The sequence below is a fragment of the Mustelus asterias genome, chromosome 29 (genome assembly GCF_964213995.1).
Source record: "Mustelus asterias chromosome 29, sMusAst1.hap1.1, whole genome shotgun sequence".
Taxonomy (NCBI): domain Eukaryota; kingdom Metazoa; phylum Chordata; class Chondrichthyes; order Carcharhiniformes; family Triakidae; genus Mustelus; species Mustelus asterias.
Window position 1 is genome coordinate 4,060,072 of NC_135829.1, and position 12,256 is coordinate 4,072,327.

Here is a 12,256-nt window from a genome sequence, read left to right on the forward strand (position 1 = left end):
CAAATTATTTTGCTTTTTTGTTGAAATGGTTTTCTGTAGAATGAAATTAACTACATGAGCTAATTAATTGTGCATCTGAGAATTTGGTTATAGATTTAGATTTAGTTATAGAATATTATTATTTTCTTTATTCATTTGTTGCCCTTGAACTGAGGGCATTTAAGAGTCAACCACATTGTCACATGTGAGCCACACCAGGTAACGAAGGCAGATTTCCTTCCCTTGAAGATGAGTGAACCAGGCGGGTTTTTCTGAGAATTTACATAACTAGACTATTAATTCCAGATTGTTATGGAATTCAAATTTCATCATCTGCTGTGGTGGGATTCAAACACAGGTTCCCGGAACAATACCCTGGGTCTCTGGATTTCTAAGAACAAAGAAAATTACAGCACAGGAACAGGCCCTTCGGCCCTCCAAGCCTGCACCGACCATGCTGCCCGACTGAAGTAAAACCCTCTACCCTTCCAGGGACCATATCCATCCATTTCCATCCTATTCATGTATTTGTCCAGACGCCCCTTAAAAGTCACTATCGTATCCGTTTCCACTACCTCCCCTGGCAGCGAGTTCCAGGCACCCACCACCCTCTGTGTAAATAATTTGCCCCGTCCATCTCCTTTAAACCTTGCCCCTCGCACCTTAAAGCTATGCCCCCCTAGTAATTGATCCTTCCACCCTGTAGCTTACAGCACTTAAGATCCAGGTATTTTTAAAAGGAGTTTAGGGTCTCTGCCTCCACCATTAATTCGGGCAGTGAATTCCAGACTGATGCACCATCAATCGAGCAAAGACTAGTTTGTATACAAGAACAAATAGGCTTTTATTAGCAAAAGACTTGGAGCACACCCATGCCGATGAACTGGTCCAGAGACTGAGGCAGGAGGTGGGGAGCAGTTGCCTTTATACCTGGACCAGGGGGGAGAGGAGTCCCGGGCACGGCCGGCAGGGACGTGTCCAGGCAGGTCACACACACAGGCAATAAGCTAACAGTGGTTTACCACACAGACATCCACCACCTTTGCGTAAAAAAAGTTCTTCCTCATGTCCCCTCTACACCTACTGCCACTCATCTTGAGTCTATGTCCCCAGTACTAGAATTCTCCACCATGGGAAACTATTTTATCCTGTCCACCTTTTTATTGGGGGAAGAGATAGGACACAGATGGCATTAAGCCCATCCATTAGAAAGGTTCAACAGTCCCCCATTATGTTCAGCTGCCTGTTCAAGAAGGACGAGGACATTTTCCAGTGTTTGCTAATAGTGCTTTCAACGTCCACCATTAAACCATCTCATCACTGTCCGTCAGAACCTGAGGGGTGTAAAGTAGCTGCTTTGTTTGCCTACAACTATTTCAGAAAGTAATTTACTGTCTGTGAAGTTCTTTGGGGGTCCTGTGGTGCAGTAGGTAGGGTACCGACTTCTGAGCCAGAAGCTCTGGGTTCAAGTCCTGAGCTGGGACTTAATACTAAACATTAAGTTTAATACTTAAATTTTAAGTATTAAACTTATATGGGTGGCATGGTGACAGTGGTTGGCACTGCTGTTCCACAGTCCAAAGATGTGCAGGTTAGGTTGATTGGCCATGCTAAATTGACCTAGTGTCAGTGGATTAGCAACGTAAATATGTGGGGTTGTGGGAGTAGTGCCTGGGTAGGATTGTGGTCGGTAGGCTGAATGGCCTCCTTCTGCACTGTAGGGATTCAATGATTCTAACTTTATTTATTAGTGTCACAAGGAGGCTTACATTAACACTGCAATGAAGTTACTGTGAAAATCCCTTATTCGCCACACTCGGGCGCCTGTTCGGGTACACAGAGAGAATTTAGCACCCTAACCAGCACGTCTTTCGGACTGTGGGAGGAAACCGGAGCACCCGGAGGAAACCCACGCAGACACGGGGAGAACGTGCAAACTCCACACAGACAGTGACCCAAGCCGGGAATCGAACCCGGGTCCCTGGTGCTGAGCGGCAGCAGTGCTAGCCACGCTGCCACCGTGCTGCCCTATAATGGCCACGAAAGGCGTGTACGTAACAATTTGCAAATCCTTCCGATACATTCCACCGCCGATGGCAGGCGCTAAGAGTGGGAGAATCTCCTGGCCAACCAGAATCTGCAGAAGGACAAATTCCAGAAGATTTCGTCATATGATCCCACAGCTCCAATATTTTTAAACAAATAAATTAATCCTTGAAAAACTCAAAAGCATTGATTTGATAATTCTTTTACTATTTTTCTCGTGGAGATTAATAATTAATAACCGCAGACACCAGGAGAATCCTGCAGGGTTGGTAACCCTAACGACAAGCCACTGCTGTACCGCAAATTACTGCGGATGCTGGAATCTGAAACCAAAAGGGAAAATGCTGGAAAATCTCAGCGGGTCTGGCAGCATCTGTAAGGAGAGAGAAGAGCTGACGTTTCGAGTCCAGATGACCCTTTGTCAAAGTATCTGGTCATCTGGACTCAACGTCAGCTCTTCTCTCTCCTTACAGATGCTGCCAGACCCGCTGAGATTTTCCAGCATTTTCTCTTTTGGTCATTGCTGTAGCTTGCCAGGTATAACCATGGACACATGGGAGTCCACGGTCGCCAATGCCCTCTTTGGGCATGGTTCCTGAAGCAAGAGACCGAAGTGTTTTAGAATTAGATTGCGCATTTATACTAGTGTGGCAACAAAGATCTTACATCATGACTAAACTACTGGAATGTAAGTTGAAATCGAAACCTGAAGGAACTCCAAAGTGATGCAGAGCAAAACTGTTTCCCCCAAGATTCTCACTCTGCTTATCAATTTTGGTTGTGACACCAGTTTCGGGTTATTTTCATACTACATCTTCACGAGCAATAAGCAAAATATTGAGTGCGTCTTGAGGGGCTTGAATGACATGATGAGGTTCTGTACATCGGCACGGTAGCACAGTGGTTAGCACTGCTGCTTCACAGCTCCAGGGTCCTGGGTTCGATTCCCGGCTCGGGTCACTGTCTGTGTGGAGTTTGCACATTCTCCTCGTGTCTGCGTGGGTTTCCTCCGGGTGCTCCGGTTTCCTCCCACAGTCCAAAGATGTGCGGGTTAGGTTGATTGGCCAGGTTAAAAATTGCCCCTTAGAGTCCTGGGATGCGTAGGTTAGAGGGGTTAGCGTGTAAAATATGTGGGGGTAGGGCCTGGGTGGGATTGTGGTCGGTGCAGACTCGATGGGCCGAATGGCCTCCTTCTGCACTGTAGGGTTTCTATGATTCTATGATGATCCTATGATCTACAAAAGATTGAAACATCTAGGCTGGAATTTTACCGGCACGTCCGCCCCAGAGTCGGGGCGGGGCAAGACTCGCAGAACAGAATTCTCCGTTGGCCTCGGGCAGGATTTTAAGAGCCTTGCCCAAGTGAGGTTGTAAAATACCAGCACTAGTCTCTGAGCTCGTACTTTTGCACTTACTCATTATAAATTCTTATACAGATAATGGAAATCACCCACGTAAACCTGTCACACTCGGCTATAACTTTAACCTTCCACCAGTGGAAGGCATTGCAGAATCACCACAGGTGGGGGGGGGGGGGGGGTGTAATTTTAAAATGACAAAACACACCCACAGTTATCCTCAGAAATACGATCATAAAATTTTGTCAAGGAAATATAAAACTGAATGAGTTTAAAATTGTGACTGAATTAGGTGGACTTACCTTGGTCCAAATATCCTTGCTTCAGTGAAAGACAAGACTTGGTCATGTGTGCATGGGTTTGGGAGACTGACTAGCATATGTAAATTCACCTAATCGTCAACCTTCTGCAAATTATGGCATTGAGTATATGACGGCAAAGATCTCTGCAAGTCAACAAAAGTCCTAGTGTAGGTTGTAGTAATCACCACCACACTCTAGTGAGACCCGGAGTGCCATATAAGAGAGGTGGAGGAATTCCATCAGCAATGCTGCTGGATTCAGTGGGATGACCATCAAACAAACATTAGTGTCCTTCTGGATGCCATGCATTCATGCAAAACTCCTGCAAAATCAACCTCAATACACTGGACACTATCCAGCTGGCCAAAAAGCATTTCCCCTGCCAGCTCCAGTTATTTCCCTCTCAAATGGCCAGTGCTCTGGGGAGGACAAAGAAAACATTTCAAAGACACTCTTGAAACCCTTCTTGAAGCATTGCAGTATTGTCATTAATGACTGGGAGGAGCTTGCTACCAATCATTCAAAATGGTGACAACTTATCCGCCAAACTGCATCATGCCTTGAGTCACTAATTCTTAATGATGAGGCAGAGAAGGAAATAAAAGGAAGCAAATCCTGTTCTCCTCATGGGATGTCCAGTCCCATGTACCTAAAGATTTGTGGGTTGGGAATTAGCCTGTTCAGTCACATGAAGGTCTATGGCAGACTAGTTTGGATCAAAGGACAGCGCCAACGATGATCTTTCACACAATCTTCCACAATGGGCCTTGGCTCAGTGAGTAGGAATCTTGCTTCTTCATCACAACATCTTAGAGATTTGAGGAGTAAATCTATACTAATAGAGAATCTATACTAATACCCCCAGTGCAACACTGTGGGAGTGTCATACTGTCAGAGGTGCCATCTGAGCAGTACCACCAGATGAGACACTAAATTATAGTTAAATTAAATTAAATAAAGGCTCTTTTGCAAATAGAAATAAGATATTCCATGGCATTATCATCAAATAAGAGCTTGAGAGTTCCTCTTGTTCCCTGGCTGGCTTCATCTCAGCATACATCATTTTAAAAATATTAGCTGGTTATTTTTACATGGTTACTCTGAGATTTGATGTGTGTAAATTGGCTGCTTCGTCTCCTACAATGACTACACTTCAAAAACATACTTTTCTATTAGCTGGAGAACACCTTGGGATGTCCTGAGGTGGTGACAGGCGCGAGAGGAATGCAGTTTAGTCAGCTGTGGGGGGGGGAGGAGGTCAGTCTGCTCCTCCGAGCCGCTGGAGGCGCTGTAGCCAGCCCGCTGAATGCGCAGTCTCAGTAGCCAGCCCGCTGTGTGCACAGTCTTCGCCGGGCCCGCTGAATGCGCATGCTCAGTAGCCGACTCGCTGAGTGCGCAGTCTCAGTGCCGGGCCCGCTGAGTGCGCAGTCTCAGTGCCGGGCCCGCTGAGTGCGCATGATCAGTAGCCGACTCGCTGTGCGCGCAGTCTCAGTGCCGGGCTCGTTCGCTGCGCAGTCTCAGTGCCGGGCCCAGGCGGTGCAGGCTCGCTGAGCTGAGGAGAGTCTCCAGCTGCCCGGGTTCCCAGTCCCAGAGACCGCGTCCACCCGAGCCGGCCCGGGGCCGCTGTGACAGGGGAGGTGCCCGGGGTCCCGGACTCGAGCTGCGGGCGGGAGGCGGGCTGGGTTTCGGGGTCATGTCGGTGTGCCGCCCGGGGCCGGGATGCGGCCGCTGAGGCCGAGCCCCAGGAGCGGCGCCGGGAGTGCGGGGCCTCGGGACACCCGCAGGATGAAGCTCAAGAAGCAGGTGACGGTCTGCGGCGGCGCCATCTTCTGTGTGGCCGTGTTCTCGCTTTACCTGATGCTGGATCGGGTGCAGCACGACCCGGAACGGCGGCAGAGCGGAGTCAGCTTCCCCCGGGTAAGGGGAGGGGGGGCGGGGGAGGAGAGGGTAAGGGGGGGCGGGGGGAGGAGAGGGTAAGGGGGGGGCGGGGGAGGAGAGGGTAAGGGGGGGGCGGGGGAGGAGAGGGTAAGGGGGGGGCGGGGGAGGAGAGGGTAAGGGGGGGCGGGGGAGGAGAGGGTAAGGGGGGGGCGGGGGAGGAGAGGGTAAGGGGGGGCGGGGGAGGAGAGGGTAAGGGGGGGCGGGGGAGGAGAGGGTAAGGGGGGGGAGGAGAGGGTAAGGGGGGGGAGGAGAGGGTAAGGGGGGGAGGAGAGGGTAAGGGGGGGGAGGAGAGGGTAAGGGGGGGGAGGAGAGGGTAAGGGGGGGGAGGAGAGGGTAAGGGGGGGCGGGGGAGGAGAGGGTAAGGGGGGGCGGGGGAGGAGAGGGTAAGGGGGGGCGGGGGAGGAGAGGGTAAGGGGGGGGCGGGGGGAGGAGAGGGTAAGGGGGGGGGCGGGGGAGGAGAGGGTAAGGGGGGGGGCGGGGGAGGAGAGGGTAAGGGGGGGGGGCGGGGGAGGAGAGGGTAAGGGGGGGGGGCGGGGGAGGAGAGGGTAAGGGGGGGGGCGGGGGAGGAGAGGGTAAGGGGGGGGGGCGGGGGAGGAGAGGGTAAGGGGGGGGGCGGGGGAGGAGAGGGTAAGGGGGGGGGCGGGGCGGGGGAGGAGAGGGTAAGGGGGGGGGGCGGGGGAGGAGAGGGTAAGGGGGGGGGCGGGGGAGGAGAGGGTAAGGGGGGGCGGGGGAGAGGGTAAGGGGGGGCGGGGGAGAGGGTAAGGGGGGGGTGGGGGAGAGGGTAAGGGGGGGTGGGGGGTGGGGGAGAGGGTAAGGGGGGGTGGGGGGAGAGGGTAAGGGGGGGTGGGGGGTGTAAGGGGGGGTGGGGGAGAGGGTAAGGGGGGGTGGGGGGAGGAGAGGGGATGGGGTGGAGGGAGTAGGTAAGGATAAGGTGGTGGGTAGGGGAGAGGGGGTAAGAGAGGGTAAAGGGGGCAGGTGAGGGAGTAGGTAAGGGGGATGGGAGACGGGTGTGAGTCAGCAGGGTGGGGAGGGTAAGAGGATGGGTGAGGGGGAGACCCAATGGCTGAGCAGCTGTGGGATCCTGGGCTGTCGGGAACAGGGAGACTGAGTGAGTGTGGAGGACAGAATAACCCACACCTCAGGATCCTGGGATATATTTGGGATCAGGATGTATCCATCAGCAGCGTACAATATAAAACTCTGAATTGATTTACATGCATTAGTTAAACATATTCCAATAACTTTTTAATTCAATATTAATCAGTTGCTGAAATGTGTCACGAATCTTGCGACACACCGTTGTGGTTTGCAATGCACTGTCTGATAGGGTCAGGCTGAATGCAGCATCAATAGCTTGCAAAGGGGAGTTGGAAAAATACTTGTTAGAGCTATGGGAAAAGAAATGTCTCCTGTGGTCAGTGTTTATAAGGTGTGATATATTTAATTAGTATGTGTGTGTGTTTATACTATTTTATTACGATATAACTGAAGTTTAATATTTTGTATGTTATCTGCTGAGTGTATGTACGATGTGAATTACTTGTCGCAATTTATTATCTATTAACACAAAATTGCAAGTTCCGCAACATCAAGTTTAAAATTCTAGGACAATGGAATTGGAGTTTAAATGTGTTAGAACATAGGCAGCACTGATAATACAGCATTCCTCAGAGATAGTGGAAAGTCTTCCCCAATTTAATTTTCTTTTTGCCCCTTCTTGCCCTGAAAACACGAATGGAATAACATGCATTCTTGTCCCTCTCCTGAGTAAAATGCAGAGAGAGGCCATTCGGCCCATCGAGTCTGCACCGACCACAATCCCACCCATGCCCTATCCCTGTAACCCCAAGTATTTACCCTGATCATCCCCCTGTGACTAGTGGTCAATTTATCATGGCCAATGCACCCTAACCAGCACGTCTTTCGGACCGTGGGAGGAAACCGGAGCACCCGGAGGAAACCCACGCGGACACGGGGAGAACGTGCAGACTCCACACAGACAGTAACCCGATGCCGAAATCGAACTAGTCTCCTTGGCGCTGAGGCAGCAGTGCCAACCACTGTGCCACTCGTTCTCCTTTGGGCTGTAATTTGAGCAGGGCAGGTATTGTGTCTTGGTTCCCCCCCTGACGTTTGTGACAGATTGCTGAATGCAAGCAAGTACACTAGGCTCCTTTTTTTCCCCTGAACCTCTGAGTGCTATAAACAATTGTATATCTTTGTCTCTGTTATCTAACAACGCAGCCTAGTGATCGCACCTTTGTGTGACTTAGTGTTCCATTATTTTAACCATTTACGATTGAACCTCAATTCTGAGCTTTGTAAACAGAGGAATTGTACAGTAGCAAAGCTGCTCTGTATTGACAAAAGAGTTGGCCCTTCCCTGTTGCAATGACAATCACGAGCAGACAAATAAATCTTCAGTTTTTATGTAAAGACGACGGAGTTCTTTGATAGTGTACTGCTTATTTGCTACCTGCAGTGTGCCTGATACTGATCCTTAAGCCCAGTGCTGTTCATTGTGCTGTAATCGCACAATGAGCCTTAACTCTCCTTTTCTTGGTAATGTTTGCCCTGCTCCCCCTCGCAATCTTGCTATGCTGTCGTTTTGGCACCACCCTCCTGTGCCTTGTCTAAGTGGCCACTCAAGTGTGTGAGTCGACAGTGAGTGTCGTCAGAGTGATTGAGTGAGGGGATACTGCAGCTCTCCGGAGCTGCTGAATGACCCAGGCGAGTTAGTTGGTGGTCTCTGCTGCCTGCAAATGTGCTCCGGTTAGTTGTAGTGTCAGATTGATGCATCACAGACCAGGAGCTGAGAATTCTGCTTCGTGTGGTTTAGTTCTGCGCCAGACCATGCCTTCACTGATCAGACAGTTAGCTATTTATGCTGATGGCCTGTATTATATTTCAGCCCCTGTATTTGATTATCCTGGTGCTTGATTTAACAAATTCACTCCTCATACATGTGAAGCCTTCACCTTCTACTGTCCCTTTTCATACCGGCTTTCCGTAATTAAAATGTCTTTGTGCGAGTTTGAGCAATCACACCGTGCAGATTTTTATAAATAGCTGGGGGGTAATAATGGGCTGGATGGGGAAATATGGTTAGCGCGGCTGCCCCTCACCTTGCCCGCTATTTGGACCAAAACTGGTCATGGCGAGAGACTTGTCAGTCAGCTTAAATGCATCTCTGTGTATCAGATATACAGCGTTCATCTATTTAAAGCACTGTCAGGATTCTTTGAGCTGCATTGTCCTTCCTCTTATCAGAACACTTATTTACGTTGACCTCCCCAGGGAAGCTTGTCTGACCTTTAGTTAGTTTTGGTAGCTAACTGATTGTGTTCTACAAAGTGCTGCCCACATTGAATCATGAGAAAGATCCAGCGCAGAGGGAAGCAAGCCCATTGTGCGGGTCTGAAAGAACTGTGCAATTAGCTGTGCTGATGAGCTAATGCCCACAGTGCAGGGGATTATTAAAAGTGAAGTTCCAAATGGATGAGTGTGGTGGTGGTAAGATCAAGGAAGATGAGGAAAGTTATTGGTTCACTGACTCTGGGGTGTGAACCAATGAAAAATGCTGGGGCAAAAACAGAAAATGCTGGAAAACCTCAGCAGGTCTGACAGCATCTGTGGAGAGAGAACAGACCAACATTTCGACTCTGGACGATCATTCGTCAGAGCTAAGAGCAAAGAAAATCGGATGAGGGGGGTGCTGTAATTGGACTAAGGAAATGTAAAGGAAAAAATGTTAGGATATTTGGAGCACTGGGCGAGGGGTAAATTGGTTGAGGATGCTGCTCATGTCCATTACCACATCTGAGGGTCATGGCAGGTCAGTTATCACCCTATCATACAAATCAGAGATTTTCTGTTCCCACTGGTGCAACATGTCCACACATTCAAGGCACTGGGCTACTTAGTGGTGGGCTCCTGATTAAAACTATACCCGTGTTTTATGCTTTGAGCTGTATAGGCTTATTCTGGAAGAGGCTATTGATGTTTTCCATGTCAATTGTGATGTGTTGTCAAGTGTCAGCCAATGACACTTGGAAAAAACAACTTCAAAATAAATTGTTGGCCAATGTCTGGATCCTGGATTTACACGGACAAGTGTACAGGGTTTTGGTGAGACCCCGTCTGGAATACTATATGTAGTTTTGATCTCCACATTTAAGGAAGGATAGACTTGCATTGGAGGTGGTATTAGATTTGGTTTAATTTGATTTATTGTCACATGTATCAGCATAAGTCAAAAGTATTGTTTTTTGCGCGCTATACAGACAAAGCATACCGTTCATAGAGAAGGAAACAAGAGCATGCAGGATGTAGTGTTACAGTCACCGCTAGGGTGTAGAGAAAAATCAACTTAATACGTGGTAGGTCCATTCAAAAATCTGATGGCAGCAGGGAAGAAGCTGTTCTTGAGTCGGTTGGTACGTGATCTCAGACTTTTGTATCTTTTTCCCGAAGGAAGAAGGTGGAAGAGAGAATGTCCAGGGTGCGTGGGGTCCTTAATTATGCTGGCTGCTTTGCGGAGGCAGTGGGAAGTGTAGGCAGAGTCAATGGATGAGAGGCTGGTTTGCGTGATGGATTGGGCTGCATTCATGACCTTTTGTAGTTCCTTGCGGCCTTGGGCAGAGCAGGAGCCATACCAAGCTGTGATACAACCAGAAAGAATGCTTTCTATGGTGCATCTGTAAAAGTTGGTACAGCGAAGATTCATGAAATTGGCCCTGGTTTGAGGTTGTTCTGTGATGAGAGGCTCAGCAATGGGCTTATTTTCTCTGGAGTTTAGAAGAGTAAGGGGTGATCTCATTGAAACCTACAAAATTCTGAAGGGACTTGATGGGGTATATATGAGAGAGTTTCTGCTGGTCAGGGCATCTAAAACACGAGAGGCACAGTCTCCGAATAGAGGGCCAATTAGTTAGGACTCAGGTGAGAAATTACTTCACTCAAATGGTGAACCGTTGGCATTCTCTCCCCCAGAGGGTTGTGGATGCTCCATCCATTTACAGCTGGATAGACACACTTGGGGAAACGAGCAATATGGGGGACGGCTGGGAAAGTGGAGTTGAAGTCCTTGAGCGCATTGAATAGTGGCAGAGGCTCGATGGGCTGAATGGCCCACTCCTATTTCTTGTGTACTTGAGTGATTAAACTGCATTCTGCTGATAGGCTGACTTGTTAACAGCAAATCAGTTAACTGTCAGATCTTTCAAAGTAAATTGCATGCGGTTACATTGGGTAAAATTCCATTTAAGATGGATGACCTGTTGCAAAGACTTCCTGGCCATAGACATTTCTGCAGGTTAAACAAGGTGTGCTTTTCTATCATTAGAATGGCGAGCTGTCTGAGAAGGTGATAAGGTTGTGGCTGGAAGAAAGGGAGAGAGAGCTTGATGGGGTGGTGGGGGGAACAAGTAAATCAGGATTGGCAGGCCTTGGTGAGTTTATGAAGATGAAACCAATTCCGCATTGTATCTAAGATAAGGGCAGAATATTGCAGATGCTGGAATCTGAAAGCATCTGTGGAGAGAGAATAGATGTGGAGATGCCGGCGTTGGACTGGGGTAAACACAGTAAGACTTTTAACAACACCAGGTTAAAGTCCAACAGGTTTATTTGGTAGCAAATACCATAAGCTTTCGGAGCGCTGCTCCTTCGTCATTTCCACTCCATCTGACGAAGGAGCAGCGCTCCGAAAGCTTATGGTATTTGCTACCAAATAAACCTGAGAGAGAGTAGAGCCAGCGTTTCGAGTCTAGGTGACCCTGCGTCAGAGCTTTGCATCTGTTTTTGGCGAGTTGGGTGGGACAGGGTGAGGACAGCAGTGTTGTACAACGATGTATCCTGCTGAGGTGGACCTTAAAGGCTGCAAGAGTCTAATTGGTGTTAAGTTAACAGGGTCTCGGGTCAGTCAGAGTGTAATTGCTGCCTCGGTGAGGTAAACTGAGAAATGCTGGTAAATGTCAGCTGCCAGGTTGAAGCAACCCTCATTAAGTAAAGCTGGCGTGAGAGTACAATGCTTGGAAACTGACTATCTTGTCTTTGTTTTAAATGAAGCATTGAATCTAATGCTTGCATGCAGTTCTGCATTTCCACCCAGAGAATGATGTGCCACAAGCAGTATATTTTGGATTGTTTTCCCCCAGTTACAACAATCAGATTGGTGCGTGAGCCCTTAAAGAGTTTATAACTTATTTTTGTTGGAGCCATTTAGAATAGTTGTCCAATAGATTTTAGTTTTTAGCTATTCGGAATGGCTGCAAATTAGGAGTGTGAAATTGGTGTCAAATCCCTGAGCAATGTAACATTTCCTTTCTCCCCCTTTTTTTGTTTTTCCAACGCAGAGTCAAATCTCCGTGCTGCAGAATCGCATTGAGCAGTTGGAACAGCTTTTGGAAGAAAATCACCAGATAATCAGCCACATCAAGGACTCTGTGCTGGAGCTGACAGAGAATGCAGGCGGTCTCCCGGGCCTACTCGCTTACCAGGGAAATGGCTCTTGGGCTTTTCCCACAGACAATCACCCAACGTTTCTCTCTGTGTCACCTCAGGATTGCCAGTTTGCCCTTGGGAATAAAGGGCAAAAAACAGACCTGCAGGTAGGGAAACCTGATGAAGCAG

At 48.8% G+C, this 12,256-nt stretch overlaps 1 protein-coding gene across 4 annotated transcripts in view; it reads left to right on the plus strand.

Moving 5' to 3' along the window:
* The first annotated feature begins 5,198 nt into the window (after positions 1-5,198).
* man2a2 (mannosidase, alpha, class 2A, member 2) overlaps positions 5,199-12,256 on the plus strand; it is a 48,456-nt gene continuing 41,398 nt past the window's right edge. For 2 of the 4 annotated variants that reach the window (XM_078199957.1, XM_078199958.1), the window contains exons 1-2: positions 5,209-5,602; positions 11,980-12,234. In XM_078199957.1, the coding sequence (XP_078056083.1) occupies positions 5,405-5,602; positions 11,980-12,234 (453 nt within the window). In that variant the 5' untranslated portion in view covers positions 5,209-5,404. Of the gene's footprint in view, positions 5,603-11,979; positions 12,235-12,256 lie in introns of all 4 variants that reach the window. The other 2 variants (XM_078199960.1, XM_078199959.1) reach the window with 2 other exon arrangements.